A 21,467-nucleotide genomic window follows, 5' to 3' on the forward strand; every position below is an offset into this window, starting at 1 on the left:
ACCAGAACAATGACTTACAAAATTCTGGAATTCCAGTGACTGATATAACCAGAGAAAATCCACCCAAATTATGAAAAATGGTCAGTAACCAGCACCTCATAAATTGCGTCCTCCTTTTGTATCATTGGTGAATTCCATTCTAGCCCACCTGATTCAAGGTGCCTTATTATTCAAGGTACTGAAGGTGTTCTACTGTTCTCTACTTCACCTATCTTCAGGTTCTTATCATGCCCAGAATTAACTACTCTCGATGTACAAAAAAAGAAGTCCTTTTAATTTTTGTGACTTGCCTGCCTAACAGATGTGGGCTGCCTTTACCTATCTCAACTGCCAAATGGTTTTGAAACCCTTTTACTTGACAAAATTAAACAAAATATTGTGAAGTAAGAAGATGGCAGTGTTGCCATCTGTCCATTTGTCCAGTAGCTCTTTACTATGGGATAAGTATAATGATCCTGTGTATGCTGACTCCCACAAGAGGGCATTTGAGAATAAGCTTTGATTTAATAGAAAGTCTTTTCCTTGTCTTCCTCAGGGCTGCTTCTCTCTGTCTGCCTATCTTTCTCACAGTAAAGGAAAGTCCACGAAGCAGGCTGCAAAGTTGCCAGCATTCAGGTGCCCACCCTTTTAATAGTAAGATCCGTATGTGAGAGAAGAAGCTTGAAGAACACTCTCTGCTCCCCTCAGCACTCTTGGGTATTGAGGATGATGTTGTCCTGCTGATTTTCCACAGCAGGAGAGAGTTGCTCCCTCCCTTCCATGGTATTGCCTCCTCCTGGCTCTGCTCCCAGAGAAGGAACAAGCTTTGCAGTCTGTGGAGCATACCCAGCCAAGGCCATTGAAACAGGCAGCTGTCTCCCTCCTGTCCAACACTGCCCTTCCAGCAGAGCATTCATGCACAAGGCATGCAACACCAAAGTTGAGTTATGCTGCCAGAACAGAGCTAGTGAACAGTAAGACAAGCAAACAACTAGGCTTAAGACAGTTTTTGTACCTGATAAGCTCAGATGATAAAGCTAAACTCTACTTGGAGATGCCTTTTAACATGCTAGGAAAGCACATCTGGGGGGAAAAAACTAAAAAATGTAAAATCAGCCTTATACATTTTATACATTTACTGGTTTTTAGAAAATCTCAGTTCCTTGAGCAAGCCTCATCAGAAAAATACAAAATGTGATTGAGAGGGTGCTAGCAGATGTTGATGAACTTTTGGACTTTTGCCTCCGTGTAGTCAGAACTAACTCTGGTAGCTCAGTAAATACAATGTTTACCCTCAGCAGGGGATGCCTCGGCAATGCCATGGCCTGAGCTGGGTTTCATTGGCTCAGCCCCTGCACTGGCCCAGTAACTGCTGCCTCCCCTGCTCCAGCTTCAGCTTTGGGGGTGGCTCTGCTGCAGAGGGGGGTGACTCCTCCTGCCTGTCACTGCCTGGCAAAACACAGCCCTTTGTGTGCCTGGGGCTGGCAGGGCTGGGGATGACTTCCAGGCTACAGCTGGCAGTGCAGGACAGGATATGGGCTAGATGAGAAAATGTGTAAGAATAACCCCAGCTGGATCCCTAACTAAAGAGGAAGAAACCCCACCAGGAACATAATTTCTCTCTTGGGAAAGGGCTCGAGATATTAATGACTAAAGCCTAGAATCCTTCATACCTTGAGAAGACTGAAACAGTCACCTGTAGGACCCAAAGGGACACTGGAACATTGATCATAACTCCAAAAAAAATGGGTAGACATTAGTAAGTTTTCTGGTATAACAGTTTTTACTGTACTGCTAATGATGCTTTTCTACATTCAGTATATAATATAGATTTCTAAATTGCCTAATTATTAACTGGATAAATAAAATATTAATATGCATCCATTATATTTCCTTTCTCCCTTTAAAAGCTTTTGAGTGTACCACTGTTACTATGTATCTTCTTGGGCCATTAACATCAACCCTAAAACGCAGAAAGGCATGAAACATTCTTTTACCACTGTCTGCTTTTCTTAGAAGGTAAAAGCTCAAATATATGGTATTTTGCATCAAAGATTCTTTCTATGGAAGCTGAAGCAGTTGTTGGAGGGACCAAACCTAATGACATCCACAATGTGCATTTACTCTGTGCAATCAGGAGGATCCTTATCCCAATTTCCAATTCCAGTCAGTAGACTGAATGATTTTTTTCTCATGGTAGCTGTCCTGTCTCACAAAAAAAAGCCAGTTTAAGTGAGATCAATGGCACATTCATGATGAAAAGTCTCCCACACAGGAAATAGGGGAGAAAATAGAGCCTTTTCATAACAGCCTATTATGCAGTCATGTGAACTTCTATGACTTCAACATAGGCCTCAAGGCAACCATTAAAATCTGCCCATAACTTACCTGTAAGTGTTCTACTGTTGACAGATTTTGACTTCTTTTTGTCTTGGAATGAACAGATATGTTATTGGCAAACTGTTTGCATCGCTATAAATCTAGGATAAAGTGTTCTTCCTAAGGAGAACATATGCTGTTCAAGGCTGCCTTGTTGACATCCAAACATTAGTTTTAGTTCTTCTGTTTCTGTAATGTGGATTCCATCATACCCCAAAGTAGTGTAGCTGTATTTTCAAAGGAACAGCTTTTCCTGCATTCCCTAGTTCAAACTGACTGCAGTCTACTACAGAAAAGTCATATGTTTTCTATTTTGATTCTTGCAGCATGGCAGTATGTTTTTAAAGCTCCTTCTTTCAAAACTATTGCATTAAAAATGCTTCATTACATCAACAAATACTTTGTAATCACCTCCATTATTTTCATGATTGACACAAAGTAGGCAAATACTCTGCAAACTCATGACAGCAAATCCACTTATGAAACAAAAAAGGAGAGCATGATCTTCTAAGAAACAGAACACAGCCCAGTTTTAAAATACCGAATAATATAAGAATAAAAACAATAGTTGGGACGAATCAAGCAAAATCACAGATGTTTGTGGAAGCTGCAACTATTATCACTTTCACAGATTCTAAATCTCTGTGTATCATCTTACATTCTTTATGTAATGTCTACCTATTTTTAACCATTGACAATATATGTATGAAGTGCTCCTAAACTGGATATTAAACCACATTACATCTTTGTCTCTAAATTGAAGAGACATCAATTTGATAGATGGATCACTCGGTGGATAAAGAACTGGCTGGATGGCCACACGCAAAGAGCTGTGGTCAATGGCTCAGTGTCCAGCTGGAGACCAGTAACGAGCGGTGTCTCTCAGGGATTGGTGTTGGGACCAGTCTTGTTCAACATATTTGTCAGTGACATGGACAGTGGGATTGAGTGCACCCTCAGCAAGTTTGCCGATGACACCAAGCTGTATGGTTCGGTTGATACCCGGAGGGAAGAAACTGTTAGAACAAGTCCAGAGGAGGGCCACGAGGATGATCAGGGGACTGGAACACCTCCCATATGAAGACAGGCTGAGAAAGTTGGTGCTGTTCAGCTTGGAGAAGGTGGCATGGAGTCCTCATAGCAGCCTTCCAGTAACTGAAGGAGGCCTATAGGGATGCTGGGGAGGGACTCTTCATTAGAGACTGTAGTGATAGGACAAGGGGTAATGGCTTAAAACTTAAGCAGGGGAAGTTTAGACTGGATATAAGGAAAAAGTTCTTTACTGTTAGGGTGGTGAGGCACTGGAATGAGTTGCCCAGGGAAGCTGTTAATGGTCTGTCCCTGGCAGAGTTCAAGGCCAGGTTGGACGGAGCCTTGCATGGCATGCTTTAGTGTGAGGTGTCCCTGCCCATGGCAAGGGGGTTGGAACTAGGTGATCTTAAGGTCCTTTCCAACCCTAACTATTCCATGATTCTGTGATTCTATGATGCTGGTGTTACTATCAACTGAAATGCTCTATTTACTTCTAACTTATTTTTTCCTCCTTGTCCTTAACTAGTCTACTTGCTTCTTCAACCTTTTATTTTTCCATAACAGATCTCTTTCATTTTTGTGTTTCCTCTCCAGTGGCCAACAGACTTTGGGCTCTCAGTACATATTTGTTTGGCTTTTTATTACAACACCCACTAACTGTGTATGATTACTGAGACTGCCACTGCTTGTCTACCTGTTACAGCTGATGACTAATGCTGCTCCATTTGCCTCTATGAAATCAGCAGCTGAAAGTCAGTTGCTCCAGCCTCTGAAATCACAGCATGTTAGCTGTTAATATGGCATACTTTTGGAGACAGTGTTATTGATTTCCCAATGATCCTTTTAGATGCTTGTGTCAGAAAGTAAGGCCATGAAGACTGCTGCCAGTACAAGAGTTACTTTCTTAAACCTGGTAGACACACAAATAAAAGTTCAGTTTATAAGCTATTTATCATAAGGATTTGATGGCTTCTTTCTGAAGAGAACAAAACATTCCCTTGCTAAAACTGTGTTCTCATTTCTGTCTCAATTGAGTATGTCTCTGCTATGATCATCTGAAAATGAACAGCACCTGCTATAGCTGTCATTGTTCACCTATATAGACTAGGTGTTTTTGAACGCTTTTTTCCTAGGCAAAGTATAATTTTGCTTTCCATCAATTAATCAAACAGCATGCACACTGCTTTCAATTTTTATCATATTAGTAGGGAGATTAAAGCAGATTCACAATAGCACAGAGCATCTTTAATGCTAAAATGCTGAACAAAATGCAATTAAAAAGTTTCTTTTAATTTCAGAAAAAAATAGTAAAGAGTTTAACTGTTTAATGCTTTTCCAGAGTTAAAAGAAATCTTACCAGTGTATCCTGGAGGACAAACACAGCTGTAGTCTGCAACCAGGTCTAAACAAGTTGAATTGCTTTTACAAAAACCGTAAGTGCACTCATCAAAGTTGATTTCACAGTTCAAACCTTCAAATCCTTGTTTGAAAAAAAAAAAACAGACAGCTATTTATTATTCAGCTAAATCTGTGCCTTCTTTTCTAAAGCATGTTTTTGAGTCCCTTTTTCTAAAGAAACTAAAAAAACCCCAATTGTTTTCAATTTACTCTTGTAATAACATTGTCTTGTAGCCTTACAGAAAGATCTTCCTGGAAGACTTTTGTGCTCTGTCATTAACAGGAAAATACATTTACCATCAAATATACTTTAAAAGGAGCTAGTAACTGGAAGAACAAGCTTAGTATTCAGTATTTTCATTAATTTAGTTGAATTATTTGTTTAGCAGAATCAATGTATCTTTTGCCATTTTGAAAGCACTGCAGACGAAGGTAAGTGATGCTAGAATTTAGAGAGCTAATTATAGTTTTGAAAATCAGCTCTCAAATAATTACTTCTCTACTTTTTCTCTGTTTGGTTCTTGTGTCATAGTGACTTTTGCCAAACTCAGAAGCCCAACAGTATCTTTTTGTACTTGAAATTGCTGGAGAATCTGCATTCCAATAGCTGACATTTTATGCTCTTCTAAATGCATTCTAATTCATGGTCATGGTACAAAATGACTATCATTAGTGTTGTCACAGGCCATGACTGCAGGAAGACCATGACTAATGCTAAGCTATCAGCACCCTCAGCGCAAGGCATATTCCCGTAATTTCTCAAACTGACCATGGAACCAATTTCCACTGATCCCTAAATCATAAAACTTTAAAATTACCCTCAATTAATTAGTAATGTATACAGTAACTGCTCTCATTTGCATTTGCAGCTTAATCAGACCATGTCTCACAGGTAGCAAGTACACCACAAAATTATCAATGTGGATGCCAAGATTTATTTTTCCATAAGCTTATCAGGCAGACCAGCAGAATGATCTTTCCCCAGCTTAATTTTCAACTGTCTTCAATATCTGTTTTGGCTTCCAATTTAAGCTAACAACGGAGTCTGTACTTATGAGAATTATTTGTAGCAATTTCATCTTTTGTGATGAGTTTCTGAATTTATCACCACTAGAATACTTGAATATACAACCCCCTGAAACATTATAAGCTTTCAAATCAACTCAGCATCAGTCTATCCTTACAAAATAGTAAAAAAACCTCAAGCAAGTATAAGAAAATTTAAAACAAAGTACCACGTTATAAATCATGAACTTGACTTTATTTTTAACTAAAAATCCAATTTAAAAAAAGAAAATAAAACCAACACATACAAATATTCAGAAGAAATCTATTTGTGAAAGTATTTGAGGAAGACCTTAAATGTTTTAAAGCATTTTAGTTTTTCTTTTAACTACTTATTTCTTGAAAACATTCATTTGTTCATGCACGTCTGATATCACTGAGCAGTTTATGCATTTTTAAACAAACAGACCTAATGCTGAAAACCTTTTTTTCTTGTCTGTGAAAGTTTTGATAGATTTCTACACTGAAGATATATTACAGTCATTATTATGGCCATTGTAATTTTGTAATTTACATGCTATGCTCAGTTATAAAGCTGTAATTTAGTAGATCAGGATAAAATAGATTATTTGTAAGTTCATTGATTACATTTTCTGTGGATTTCACGTACTGCTCATTTGTGTTTTCTCCTCTCCTTCAGACTGCTAAAATCATGAGGTTCTGTCCAAAAAACAGTGGCAGTTACAATTGTAGCTTTCTCCATTCGTAATGAGAATGTTTGTTTTATTGGGTGCCTTGGTGGACAAAGATGCAAATGAGACTTCAGAAAAGAGTGAAAAACTTCCACACAAAGGAAATTTTAACAACGGCTTTGAAGACTGTCAAGTACATGTTTTGCAGACTTCAGGCAATTTTTAGAATTGTCAAAGATAATAAAAGTAAATTATTTTGAACAACTTACCTTCAGGGCAAAAACAATCATAGCTGTTGACATCATTCTGACAGACAGCACCATTCAAGCAGGGAGCTGAATCACACTCATTCACTTCTATTTCACAGTACTGGCCTGAAAAACCTGGAAAGGAAATAAGATTATCTTTGATTGCCTTCATCTTTATGTGTGCTATTAACATGGAACTTTTATTACAAACGCTGTTCTGTAATTAAAACCAGGAGGTGTTGCAATCTATAATCATAAAATTTATTTATATAATGCACATCTTCTGCAGTTTATTTACAAAGAATTAGATTTTACTCATTTCTGATTCAATATCTCAAAGACATGCATTTGTTACTGGAATAGAGCAATAAATTAAGCAGAAGTACTTCCAGAGGACATTCATAGCGATACACGAATATACAGATTTTCAAGTGTTTTGCTTGTATTACAGTCACTTTAATAATCTTATAATACCTTTCTTGAATTTTGTAATGTCAGGATAAGACAGAGTAGATCGATTATCTCTTGTCCATTGTCTAGGGATTTCTACTGTGGCGAGGAGCAGTTAAAAATACAGAGAAAAAATACACTGAGGAATAACAAACATGACATACAAGTCAAGTCTTCAGCACATGTAAAGTGTACAACTTAATTACAGTAGATGAGGATATGCTGCTAAACAAGGGAAGAAGACATCTCTAAAACAAAACCCCAAAAGACTAATGAAACTTACAGAAGGAAAAGATAACTTGGTTGTCTTGTTTTTTTTCAGGTACTCTTGACTTGCTGTGCGGACAGTGCACCTGCCCAGGAGCCGGCAGTGGGGTCTGAAGGTCTCCTCTGTGAGGAGGGGCTGGGGCTGCCCTGTGCTGACACAGTCAGTTCCAGATAGATCCAGCCCACCCACTGCAGGGCACATCTGAGCCCCCAGCCGAGGCGGTGGTGCATCTGGAAAAAGTTTTTAGGAAAGGGCAAAAGCTGTACAGGTGGAGTGAGGAGTATGGATGGGGGAAGAGTGAGAAACAATTCTGTGAACACCAAGGTCAGAGAAGGAGGGGAGGAGGTGCTCCACGTACCTGTGGAGGACCCCATACTGGAGCAGGTGGATGTGCCCAGAAGGAACTGTGGCCACAGAGAGCCCACACAGGAGGAGTGGAGAAGAGAGGATGAAAGATCAGCAGAGAGCTAACTGTACTGACCACAGCCTCCACTCCCTGTCTCCTTTGTACTGCTTGTGGCAGGAAGGAGGTAGAGGAGTAGAGAATGAAGGAGTCCATTGAGCCTTGGGGAGAAAAAAAAAATAGAGATGGGGATCATAGAATCATAGAATAGTCAGGATTGGAAAGGACCTCAAGATCATCTAGTTCCAACCCCCCTGCCATGGCCAGGGACACCTCACACTAGACCATATCACCCAAGGCTTCATCCAACCTGGTCTTGAACACTCCCAGGGATGGAGCATTCACTACATCCCTGGACAACCCATTCCAGTACCTCACCACCCTAACAGTAAAGGATTTCTTCCTTATATCAAGTCTAAACCTCTGCTGTTTAAGTTTCAACGCATTACCCCTTGTCCTATCACTACAGTCCCTTATGAATAGTCCCTCCCCAGCATCCCCGTAGGCCCCCTTCAGATACTGGAAGACTGCTATGAGGTCTCCATGCAGCCTTTTCTCCTCCAGGCTGAAGAATCCCAACTTTCTCAGCCTGTCTTCATACGGGAGGTGTTCCAGTCCCCTGATCATCCTCATGGCCCTCCACTGGACTTGTTCTAACAGTACCATGTCCTTTTTATGTTGAGAACACCAGAACTGCACACAATACTCCAAGTGAGGTCTCATGAGATCAGAGTAGAGGGTCAGGATAACCTCCTTTGACCTGCTGGTCACGCTCCTTTTGATGCAGCCCAGGATACGGTTGGCTTTCTGGGCTGTGAGGGCACACTGCTGGCTCATGCTCATTTTCTCATAGACCAACACCCCCAAGTCCTTCTCCACAGGACTACCATGAATTTCCTTTTTGCCCAACCTGTAGCTGTGCCTGGGATTGCTCCGACCAAGGTGTAGGACCTTGCACTTGGCATGGCTAAACTTCATGAGGTTGGCATCAGCCCACCTCACAAGTGAGTCAAGGTCCCTCTGGATGGCATTCCTTCCCTCTAGCGTATCAACAGAACCACACAGCTTGGTGTCATCGGCAAACTTGCTGAGGGCACACTCAATTCCATTGTCCATGTCAGTGACAAAGATATTAAACAAGACCGGTCCCAACACCAATCCCTGAGGGACACCACTCGATGGTGTTGTTTTGATTTGTCTTTGTTTCTCACTACGCAAACCCACATCAACTGGTACTAAATTAAACCAATTTTCCCCAGTCTAGGTCTGTTTTACCCATGACAGTATCTGGTAAGTGATATCCCGCTCTTTATCTTGATGTGTAAGCTTTTAATTTTTTATTCTTCCCCCACACTGGTAAGAAGGCAGAGTGAGAGGGAGCTCTGGCAGCCAGCCAAGGTCAGCCCACTACACATCTATAGATTTGTTCTATGTTCTATGGTCCAAATATTCTTGCTATTCTTTACGCTATCATTAGCATGTTCAGTTTGCTTGAAAGAAAAAATAAATCATACAATCACAGAATAGTTGGGGTTGGAAAGGACCTTAAGATCATCTAGTTCCAACCCCCCCTTCCATGGGCAGGGACACCTCATGCTAAATCATGTCACACAGGACTCCATCCAACACTGTCAGGGATGGAGCATGTATCACTTCTTTGGACAACCCATTCCAGTGCCTCACCACCCTAACAGTAAAAAATTCTCCCTTATATCCAATCTAAGTTTTACTTGTTAAAGTTTAAATGCACTGCACCTTGTCCTGTCACTACAGTCCCTAATGAATAGTCCCTCACCAGCACACTTACAAGCCCCCCTTCAGATACTGGAAGGCTGCTATGAGGTCTCCACGCAGCCTTCTCTTCTCCAGGCTAAACAGCCCCAACTTTCTCAGCCTGTCTTCATACAGGAGGTGCTCCATTCCCCTGATCATCCTTGTGGCCCTTCTCTGGATTTTTTCCAGTATCTCCATGTCCTTTTTATGTTGAGGACATCAGAACTGTACACAGTACTCCAAGTGAGGTCTCAAAATTGTATCTTTATTGTTACTAAATAAATGAAATCCACATATAAAATGAAAGTGCATCTTTTGAATGTTTTCCTTCTGTTCAGTTTCTTTTCATGGACTTTTGTGTAATTACTCAAATGGAGAAAAAGCATTTTTTTAGATGTGGTTCCCAGGACTTTAATTTTATAGGATGTATAGTGAAAGCACACCACAGTGTTAAACAGATATTTACTGATGTAAAGCAAAAAAATCATGCTTTTTGTTTCCTGAAAAAAAAATATTTTTAAAACTACTAAACAGAAATAAATCAATTTTAAAAAAGTATGTTAGGAAATACATGATTTTACATCTTTCCTTCCTATTTTCATGTCATCTTTAAAGTCTCTCAACCTTATCTCATTTAGAAAACACATTCAAAAGCCTTCAACATCATCATGTCTATCCACAATGAATTTGTGAATATCAGAAAAAACAATTTGCATAGAATTGATATGTGTGTCAGCAAAATAACAACAAATGCAGATTAATGGAATGTCCCAGCACAATTAGTGTGTGAGTTGTTTTCCTTCTTTCTTGCAGATTTTTTTTTATGAATTCTAATATATGGCTGGGTTTCTGACATAAGCTACAGAGCACAAATGCCACAGAATACAATGTCAGATATTAGACAAGCTTTCAAAGAATCTCCTTTCCAGTTTCATCTTAAACTGAATCTTTTTACAAGGCACCACACAATTATATATTTGGATTATTCTTGGTTATTTGGTATCATACATTTCTCATGATTATACCAAAATAGCAAGGAAAATTTAAATAGTCTGTGGCAGTTAAAATATTGATGGTAGAGGGTACAAATCATGCAGATTTATATGAGTTAAACTGTAATGCTTGTGTTCATTTCACAGATGTTTTAATTTACTATGAATACTAGTCATGCTATTGTATTTGGAAATACGATTAGTCCTTACTTTTTCAGAGGATACATTAATAAACAATAATGATAAAATATCATCTAGGAAATGGATTTTTTGTTCAGAATATGTTATTTTTCTCAAAGGCTTTCTTCCAGAAGTGAAACATTGTTTCTATTTGCAGATGCAATAAAAGACTGTTCAGCTAGAAGCACTGTTAAATCAAAGCCAGGGAACTCCATACTATCCCTCCCAGGTTATATTTTATCATTCTGTTGCATTGTGGAACAGGCCTCAATAACCTAGGATGTCCCCCCTTGCCCTAGTTTCCAAAGAACTTTATCTTCCCACCATTTAGAGTTAATTTTTGGAAAAGTGTAAGTATTTATGATTGCATAGTTGTTAATTTTGACGCGTTGGTTTTTGCATATTCCATATTGCCTTTTTTATTTCTTTTTTATGTCATTTATCCTAACAGCTTTGTATTGTTCCAGAAATATAGCTTTGAACATCATAGAATTAAACTTGTTTAATCCACTAAAATTGAGAATTATATGTGGCTTGTTTCTAATCTAATTGCTGAGATAATTGCCATTTTAACACTTAGCCAGTATCACTGGTCCTTGTAAATAAAACAAAAATTAAAAAGAAATCACAAGACAACCAAGCATCCCAGTCTTTTTGTTGTCACAAGTGATTTCATATATAAGCATTAATGTTATGAAGACTGTCTTCAGCCCCCTTCTATTAGCTGGAAAGAAACACAGCAGTCAGCAAGTGAGCAATGCGCCCAGTTTCTACACAACTGAAGATTGCTTAGGAAAGTTTCTCAGATCACTTAGAATTACAGGCCATGAATGGGTCATTACATAAACAGTAACGAGTCTGAAATTCTGTTTTCTTTCCTCAAAATCCAACTTCTATTTATTTCAACAAGGATACTTTGGCAAAAGAGCTATAGCCTATACCAAACAGTCTGACTACACTTCTGATATAATTTTGAACTTACTAGACCTGATATGGATGGCACAGAGCATAGCTATAGCAGCTTATACTTCTTAATAGGATAGATGCTTATATGAAGTGTCTGAACAAGCTATAGATCACAGGCTAAGCTCCATGCTGTGACAATATAGTTTGCTATCTACCTGGTTTAAGGATACCATGATCTCACAGAAACACATTATCATGTTTACTTCCAAGGCTAGTCCTACCCAACCTAACTTTCTTCCACTTGGAATTCAGAACAAGCAAATTGCCTATTCTTATTTGTGCCAGCTGATAATCTTACATTCAAAGTGGAAAAATAATCAAGAATGGGATTAAATGCTGTTGAAAAGGTATTTCCAGAGTCTTACAAACTAGTAATTTTAACAGCAATCTCTTTAATAGAATTGTTTCACAACATATCCAAAAAGCAGAACTGTGTATTTGTTAATTATCGGAACAGTACTTTCAGACCAGCTCTATAGTGAGAGTATAAATAAAAGCCAACATGATACAAAGTGCTAGAAAATAGCAGTTTTATCTGTGCAATGATGAGAATGTGCAGAAGTACATAGTCTGCATATTTTATATGCAGTTCTGTATAGGAAGAATTTTGTTACCAATAAAAAAAGCCAACCCAAATCCTTAAACAAAACATAGAATTGTAAAATTAGAATCTATTCATAAATTACTAGATTGGTGCTGTGGTTTCAAGCTTCCAGTGGAAAACATAACAAAATGAATCAGGTTTAAAATCTGTTTCTCATAACCTATCTAACTTCCTAATGAGTAAAGACATGTAAAACAATTTAGATTTTAAACACAAATAATCATTTACCAATGTATTATGAGATTAGACATCATGAAAATGAAAAGCCGAGAGGCAAAATTAGTTACTGTAAATCCCCTATTGTAAATTCTAGCAGACTACATACACTAATTGTCACAAGTTTAGTTCTTCTTTAACTAAGACAGAATTATTTCTTGGATGTATTGTAAACTGGGCACTTTGAAGATCATATCAGATTCCCAGGCATGTTATTAGCTGTTTCACAGGGCTCGTCAAAATTTCAAATTTAGAAGTCCAGAAGAGTGAGTTTGGAAGCACAAAAAGTGCCAGTTGTGACATGGTAAAATTAAGTATTTTAAGTTTTGCTACATCAAGTTGGTACTGCAAAAGTGCAAAACTCTCAGACTAGAGCCTTTTTCAAGGCAAAAATGTTTCTTTCTTAAGCAGCAAATATGGATCTTCCAGGTTTTGCTATTTTTATCTGATTGCTCTGTAGATCCACAATCAGAGATTCAGGAGGAGTTCTAACAAGATAACTCCTGCAACTTTGGGTGATAGAATAAATGTTCAAGAAGTTAGACTGCTAAAGACAGATGGGAACCTTTATTCACTCCTTTAATAGATATACAACTTTCTCAGAAACCATTTCAAAAATCTTTTCTCAGGGGAATGGTAGAGAACAGGATTCCAATACCTGATTACTCAAGACTTTCCTGGTTTATTATATTATTTGACAGGTGGAATAAAGCTCTATTTCTTTAGCAAGATTATGCTTATTATTTTTTGCATTTTCTTTTCCATTTCCAATGAGGTTTGGAATAAACTTTAGCCATTTTCCATACGGCATGCTTCAAATGCAGAGAAATGAAACATATGAAACTTATTCTTTTTAAGTTAACTGTTATGAATTATTAGCTAACAATTGTTACTGTCACAACTTCTAGCTGCTTTTCATTTCTGCTAGGGGAATGATAAGAATTTCCTGATGTCACAGAGCAAAAGAGGAGGGATGAGAAACAAAGCTGTAATGATAAAGAGATATTTAGCACAGTGAGAGATAAATTCTTCAGTATGCTAGCTGCTGTTGTTAGCCACTGAAATGTCAAGTTACCACCACTTTTATTTCTTACAATAAAGAACCTTCATGATTATACCTCTTTGAACAATTCTGTATGGAAAAGATGAGAGAACATTACTGTTCTGATAATTTCTCATCTTTCATAATAACAGTAGTCATCTTTTATTGTGTGTCCAAAGGAGGGAGGGTCACAAAAATAAAAGAAAAAGAAATAGACATATCAACTTATTAGCAGTGCTCAATAATGGAAGAAAAAAGAAAAGATATTGAAGATCTCACAACATTTTTTTTTTTACAACATGGCATTACAGCTCAGGAAAAGAAAAAAAAGAGAGTATTTTTCAGACTAACAAGAGTCTCAAACAAATCACAGGGGAAAAATGTCTCAGTTTCTGAGAAGCCCTTGCTTGGAAAGAAATCCTATTAAACTGTGATTGACAATTTTCTTCTCTACAAAGGTATTATATACTATCACTTCCACATAGCTCAGAAGAAGATGCAGAGCTCAATTTATCTCAAAAGATTAGGCAACTAAGATCTCATCAGATTTCTTTATATGAAGACTGAATAGAAGACCATCTGATTCCCTCAAAATGGAGAAAATGCCAAAGACAAAGAAAGAAAAAATACAAGTCAGAAAAACAAAGTAAGATTTTTCTTAGAAATGCAATCTGAAGATAGCCATCTTTGGAATATCATTCCAGTATAAACAGACAGTGGCCTGGAATTACATTGGATATTGGATGGGTATTGGCAAAATTTATGGCAAGCAAAGTTGCTATGCTCAGTTGTATTTTCAGAGTGATAGGAGATTTCTAAGAATTAAGAGAAGCAGAAGAAAAGTAAAGTTGAAGTATTGCAGAGAGTTAAAAGAATTCCCTAAAGGAAGGTAGAATATGTTCATTAACTTACATTTATATTGGTCAAAGTTATGACCAGGATGACTTAATCCTAATCATAACACCAAATATACTTAAGAAATAATTAAAAAAAAAAGAATCTGCAATTAGGAGGTGTGGTGCATTGATCTCGGTTGAAGGCCAAGTGCCCAGCAAAGCCTCTCTGTCACTCCCCCCTCCTCAACTGAAAAGGGGAAAGTAAATATAACAAAAAGATCATGGATTGAGATAAGAACAGGGAGAGACAATCACAAATTATGGTCATAGATAAAATAGATGTGACATCAGGAAATCAGTTTAATATATTACCAATCAAATCAGAGTAGGATAATAAGAAATAAACGCCAAATCTTAAAACCATCTTACTCACACCCTTCCCTTCTTCCCAGGTTTAACTTTACACATATTATCATGGATTGCAAGTAGCACAGGGGCAAACACAGTGCTGCAGACAGCAGAGACTTTTTTAAAGGTTTTCATTACATAGTTCAATTCATGCTGCTGTGGTTGTTCAGAGCTGCCTTTGGTATACTCCACACCTAAGGACTGGGAGGGAAGAAATTAAAGGCATAAGTCAAATCTGTATTTAATTTCAGTCTAAAATTATTTGGTGTACACAGTGTGAAATATCCACTCTGAAAGATGTGAAAAGAAAACATACTGATAGATTTCTATTTCTTTGTCCCTTGTCACATTCTTAAGAGAATTTGTTCTGCACACAGAAAACAATTTAAATGTAATTTGAATTTATCTGATTTGTTTCTGCTAAAGTAATTTCATTTTCAAGATCGTATTATATGCTTTGACTATGTTTCTTTCTGATCAGAATGCCATCAAGTGACACCTCTCTCGCATACATCAATTAGCTATATTAATGTGCTGGAAGAACATGAGAAAGGGTAAACTCCATTTGAATTATTTTTAAATTAGGAATGAGTTAAGAAGGGTGTTTTTAACTACATTATAATCCATGTATTCATGCTTAATTACCTAATTTAATATAATAAAACTAAGTTAGACAAAAAACCAAAAACTAGTCAAGTAAAATATATTTGTACACTTGAAATTGTACTGGCTTGATATGATTTTAACTGGGATACCATGCAAATTTCACCAGTTCCAAATACGTGAAAATACAAGAAAACATTGATGTGACCTTGACACGCTTATTAGATGGGCTGATGCCAACCTCATGAACTTTAACCATGCCAAGTGCAAGGTCCTACACATGGGTGGGAGCAATCCCAGGCACAGCTACAGGTTGGGCAAAGAGATTCAGAGCAGCCCTGCAGAAAAGGACTTGGGGGTGTTTGTCTATGAGAAAATGAGCATGAGCTGGCTTCAGTGTGCATTCGCTGCCCAGAAAGCCAACCGTATCCTGGGCTGCATCAAAAGGAACGTGACCAGCAGGTCGAAGGAGAAGATCCTGCCTCTCTACTCTGCTCTCGTGAGACCTCACTTGGAGTATTGTGTGCAGATCTGGTGTCCTCAATATAAAGAGGACATGGAACTGTTGGAACAAGTCCAGAGGAGGGCCACGAGGATGATCAGGGGACTGAAGCACCTCCTGTATGAAGACTGGCCGAGAAAGTTGGGGCTGTTTAGCCTGGAGAAGAGAAGGCTGCATGGAGATCTCATAGTAGCCTTCCAGTACCTGAAGGGGTTCTATAGGGATGCTGGGGAGGGACTATTCATTACAGACTGTAGTGACAGGACAAGGCAGAATGGGTTAAAACTTAAACAGGGGGAGTTTAGATTGGATATACGGAAGAAGTTCTTTACTGTGAGGGTGGTGAGGCACTGGAATGGGCTGCCCAAGGAGGTTGTGAACGTTCCATCCCTGGCAATAAGACCAGGTTGGACAAATCCTTGGGTGATATGGTTTAGTGTGAGGTGTCCCTGCCCATGGCAGGGGGTTGGAACTAGATGATCTTGAGGTCCTTTCCAACCCTAACTATTGTGTAGAATATATGAATGTTAGCACAGAACATAAAATTATTGCCAGTAGGATAATACATGAAATGGCGTGAGAGGGGAAATAGTATATTCATATTTAATTAGTTTATGAGAATTCCTTTACGGGAAATCTCTTTCATTTAAACTTCAAAGATGGTGATGAGATCTCTGTTTCCACTGGTACTAGTCATAGTTTTCTCACCTAAGAGAAAGGTAAAATACAGCTTTAAAAGCCAAGAAAAAGTGCAAGATTCACTGGGAAACAATTCTGTGAAAGCAACACTGCTTGCAAGAGTCATATACATGAAGTTGTTTAAAAATAGTCATTTTATATTGATCTGTGAAGATATATAAGCAGTGAGCTGACTTATAATTATGTCTCATACATCAAAGGCTCAGCATTATTTTGTTTTTCAGTGATTAATGTTAAGGAATAAATCATGAAAGAAGAAATATTTTAAATGTGTCACAAATAGTCCAAGAAACTGTTGGTCAAATCTAATGCAGTTCTTTCTATAGAAAATATGGAATGAAAATATGTTTCTAATATTTGAAACTTGAGAATTATGATTCCACCAAAAAAAAAAGAAAAAAAAAGTCTAAATAATTCCTTCTCATTCTTAGCAGAAAGATCACAACCACAGAAAAAGTAATCTGCATCATGATATGCCAGAGAAATAAGAGATGCTTTCTGAGCCTTATAGGCATGCTGCGTTTTTAACGAAAACCCCCTTGATGCTTAAGTCTATCGAATCACATCATTAAACACTAAAGGCAAGAAATCTTTGCTATTACATTTGATTTTTGATAATGCATCTATTTGCAAAAAAAATACAATACATGTCTATTTTTTGTATGATTTTATATAAAACTACACTCATATAAATGTGTCAGAATCAACTTCACAGCAGCTTTAATTCACTTTATAGCAAACTTATTGCTTTACAAAGCGGTAAGACTTCTAGATATTTTCCAAGGTTGAAATCATAAAACTGAAAACCTTTTTATGTTACAGTCTTTAAAGTTTTAACTTAAAATGTCCAGCTACGCCTGATACTGAAGTAGGTTATATGAGAATCTCTTGCACTGAAAAGTAAGGTGCATTTGGAAACTGAATTGTCTACACCTCCAGAAATGAAGTGAAATCTGCTTGTTGAGATCAGGTATTTTTATGTCTTGGTTTCTGCTATTTATTATTTCTTCAGAGAGCTTCATACCAGCTTCAGTGGTACAGCTATCTGACAAAAGATGCAAGATTCAGTTGCCTAGATGTAGCTTGCTTCTGCTATTTGAGATGTTCAGGGGTATTAAAGACATCTGCGAAAATACATGTCTTGGGGACCAAAACATTAGTAGATGCCTATATTTAAGCAATTGAATCCCCCATTTGGAGCACCTGTGTAGATGTAAATTTGACAGTACTGCGCACACTGTAAGCAAGCACAAATTATGCAACTTCAGATTATACTGGATTTGCATGGAGAGGAAGACAGAGGATACAAGAAATCTCACTGGCGACATTAATTCTATCTTTTCCAGATTTTGAAACCTTAATCATTCATTTAATACAGTTTGTGGGTATACGCACAATAGGCTTAATCAAATATTAATAAAGAAAGAATAAAGTCCCCAGTCATGCAGGGGATACAATATGGGCAAACTATTCTGCTTCTACAAAATTCCACTGACCATCATAGGATGAGTTATTCTAGCTGAGAGTGTCTTCAGCAAATATACTTTCTGGTTACAGTACTAATCTAAAACTGAACAGAATATTGGACATTAATCTAGAATTATTAAGGGACAGAACTTCATCTTGCAGATGTTTCAGTTTTCTAAATCTGCATCCAAACTATTTGCTTAACATCTTTGTCTGTTCAGGGTTAAACCGTTACTAACTCCATGCAGTTAGATCGTGAAAGGAGACATCCATAACTTAGCTATCTTGTCTTTTGAAAACCACCCTGCATCCTATGAGATTTCATATATTTTTACTTTTTAGGCGATCGGAAGGCTAAACCTAAGATACCAAAGTATCAGAAAACTTCAGAACAAGAGAGAAAACACACATTAGAATTGTCTAATGCAAGGATTAGAATAATTTGTACAGGAGATGAAGTTTTTTTATAAACTTCAATGACAATTAAGAACAAACATATAGCAGAGTACATGTATTTTAAAAAAGAAAAATCCCCATGATTCCCTGCAGAGAAAAATAAAGACAGACTTGCATGTCAGAGATGCTACTCACTCAAACAATAACTTGGGCTTGAACAGAAAACCATGCTCCCTGACAGAATGATTGTATAAAAACTGTGCAAGCTTAGGCTTCCCGATTTTTAATTTGTGCTACAGCAGGAAATCTTCCAGGCCTTTCTTTCAATCTATTCTAATTTTCAAATGTTTAATGATATTTTTGTTTAAAGATTAAAAGCATCAGAGTGGTTTCTTTCATTCCTGTAAAGTACAGCCTTTTTTCTTTTTTACTTTTTATTCTTTTAACATTAGTATCTGTTTATTTGAAAGGATGTAATCACTGCAGACAAATTTATAAAGCCACATCAAAGCTAAGGATGCATGAACACCCAAGTATCTCCCATGGATAAAGAGAAACAGATGCCAGAGCAGAGAGGTCAGTTCCAAGCAAGATGCTGAACATACCTGCTACCATAGTCAGCACAGGGACAACTATTAGTTCATTTGTATCTCTAGGCCTGAGGAGCTTCTTCCTGCATTTCTGATTTTCATGACTTACAGCTTGAGTTAACAGAATAAAATGATTTATGTCTCAAATAAATGAAATAACTTATGATGTGCACACAGTTGCAAGAACACACAACACATCTAGGTAGGCAGTATTTTCCCTGCTGTAAATGTATTAAAGGCACTATATTTACAAAGATTTGGAGAACTGTTTTTGATTGTAATTGTTCTGTTTGGGTTTCTGCTTTCCTTTCTTATTACTGCTGTTATGATGGGTTTTTTTTGCAGCAATGTCTTATTCTATTCTATTTTTCTATCAGATTTTAAACTGAAATAAAAAATATTCTTGACTAATTCACTGTAAAAGAAATTCAATAGATAAAGGACATTACAAAAAATAATTATTCATTTGGACTTTAGTAATCAGATGGAAATGTCTTTATTCAACAGACTAAAATTCTCATGCATCTAACTGGGATATACTCCTTGCCTAGCAGATGTACAACATGGATGCCATTTTAACCAGGTAACTACCTCAGGGGACGTGAAGCATTGTTAATTTCTTTTAAATAATTCAAAAGAATATTAATAATTCCACAACTCCTTAGAGAGATAACTCTGTTTCTAAGAACAGCTAATTTAAACAAAGTATTCAGGACACAATTTTAACTTGTGAAAAGCTCAAATGTAAGTTTAAAAATAGTCTGGAGACTAACCTTAAATCAAAATAACAAACAGGTCAGAATATGTAGCATTTGAACTAGGACTTGAATGGTAATTTTTGACTTTTGCTGGTAAAGCCTGCACAAATCCTATCATGCAAACCAATGAGGTTCCCTAATTTCCCATAATTTATAGAGGCAAAGATGCTGAATATGATTCCCAGTTTGGTTAAATTGACATTCTTGATACTTGATAACCATCCATCACAAATAGAAATCCTTAATGGAACTGCTGAAGGAAAAAAAAAAGCAAAAAAAAACCCAAAAACAAGCTTAAACTGTAAATGCAGTATATAAATGTGGATGATGGTATGGGGAAATACCAAGTAGAAGCCTCCAACTTTTAGTCATTGCGTGGCCTTATGTCTTGGGTTCAGCAGTAGCAGTCATTTTTCTCCTCTTCAGTAGCTAGTGCAGTGCTGTGTTGTTGACTTTCAGCCTGGGAACAACACTAATAACACCAATGTTTTTGTGCTGCTTGGTAATGTTTACTCTGACCAAGGACTTTCTGAGTCTCATGCTCTGCCAGGGAGGAGGGGAAGCTGGGAAGAAGCAGAGACACAACACCTGATCCAAACTAGCCAAAGCAGTATTCCATACCACATCACGTCAAACCCACTCTGTAAACTGGGGGCAGTTGCCAAGAAGGGCTGGATCACTGCTCAGGTCGGGCTGGGTATCGGTCGGCAGATGGTGAGTAGTTGTATTCTCTTCCCTTGTTATTTCCCTTATCGTTATTATTACTGGTTGTAGGAGTAGTGGTTTGTGTTATACCTTAGTTACCGGACTGTTCTTATCTCAACCAGTGGGAGTTACATTCTTTCAATTCTCCTTCCCATCCCTCCGGAAGTGGGAGGAGGAAGGGGAAGGAGTGAGGTAGTGGCTGCATGGTTCTGGGTTATTGGCTGGGCATAAACCGTGATACCTTATTGTAAATTTTGGTAACATCTGTTAAATAAATGTTGAATATCTTGAATCTTCCAGTAAACAGAGAGACATAAGAGACAATTACCCATCAGTGCTTCTGCACAAGACTGTTTAGACTGAGAGAACTGAGGTGTTGGGCTTTTACAAAGAAGAACTGGTGCACAAAAATATGAGTTCCTGAAAACAAGAAGTGGCCTTGTAGAGAAAGGAGTTAGTAAAGAAGGAGGTAAAGATCCTGGCTGGAGGAAAGATCCTGGAAGTGTGAGAAGAGCCTGGAGGTCAGAAAGATGTGTGAAGGGTCCAAGTGGGTGAGTACATGGGTTAACCAAGTATGGTAAGAGCTGCAATCTGGTTATTAAATAATCCTTGTTACCCAGATCCACTATGGGTGGTCACTTACATTGTTGTCCATGACAGTGGCTTGACTGACATCAAGAAACTGAAAATATGTGACTCTTGAAAGAGAATGTCACTTTAATTACAAGACACAAGGACTATACTAGGTGGCAAATTTATATCTAAAAGCCTATATCAAGCTGACTACAGAAGTACTCTTTGCAAGGTTTTGGGGACTGTGTCACATGAGACACTTTCATTTCCACACTGATAAAACAGACCATACAGCTGCTTATC

General features: G+C 37.7%; 1 protein-coding gene across 1 annotated transcript in view; it reads right to left on the reverse strand.

Annotated features, from left to right (window-relative positions):
- Positions 1–21,467, reverse strand: part of EYS (eyes shut homolog) — a 776,683-nt gene that overhangs the window by 557,631 nt on the left and 197,585 nt on the right. Inside the window, exon 12 of the mRNA XM_031052748.2 lies at positions 4,748–4,870. Coding sequence (XP_030908608.2) covers positions 4,748–4,870 — 123 coding nt within the window. The remainder of the gene's footprint in view (positions 1–4,747; positions 4,871–21,467) is intronic.

This window comes from Melopsittacus undulatus, chromosome 3 (assembly GCF_012275295.1).
Source record: "Melopsittacus undulatus isolate bMelUnd1 chromosome 3, bMelUnd1.mat.Z, whole genome shotgun sequence".
Taxonomy (NCBI): Eukaryota; Metazoa; Chordata; class Aves; order Psittaciformes; family Psittaculidae; genus Melopsittacus; species Melopsittacus undulatus.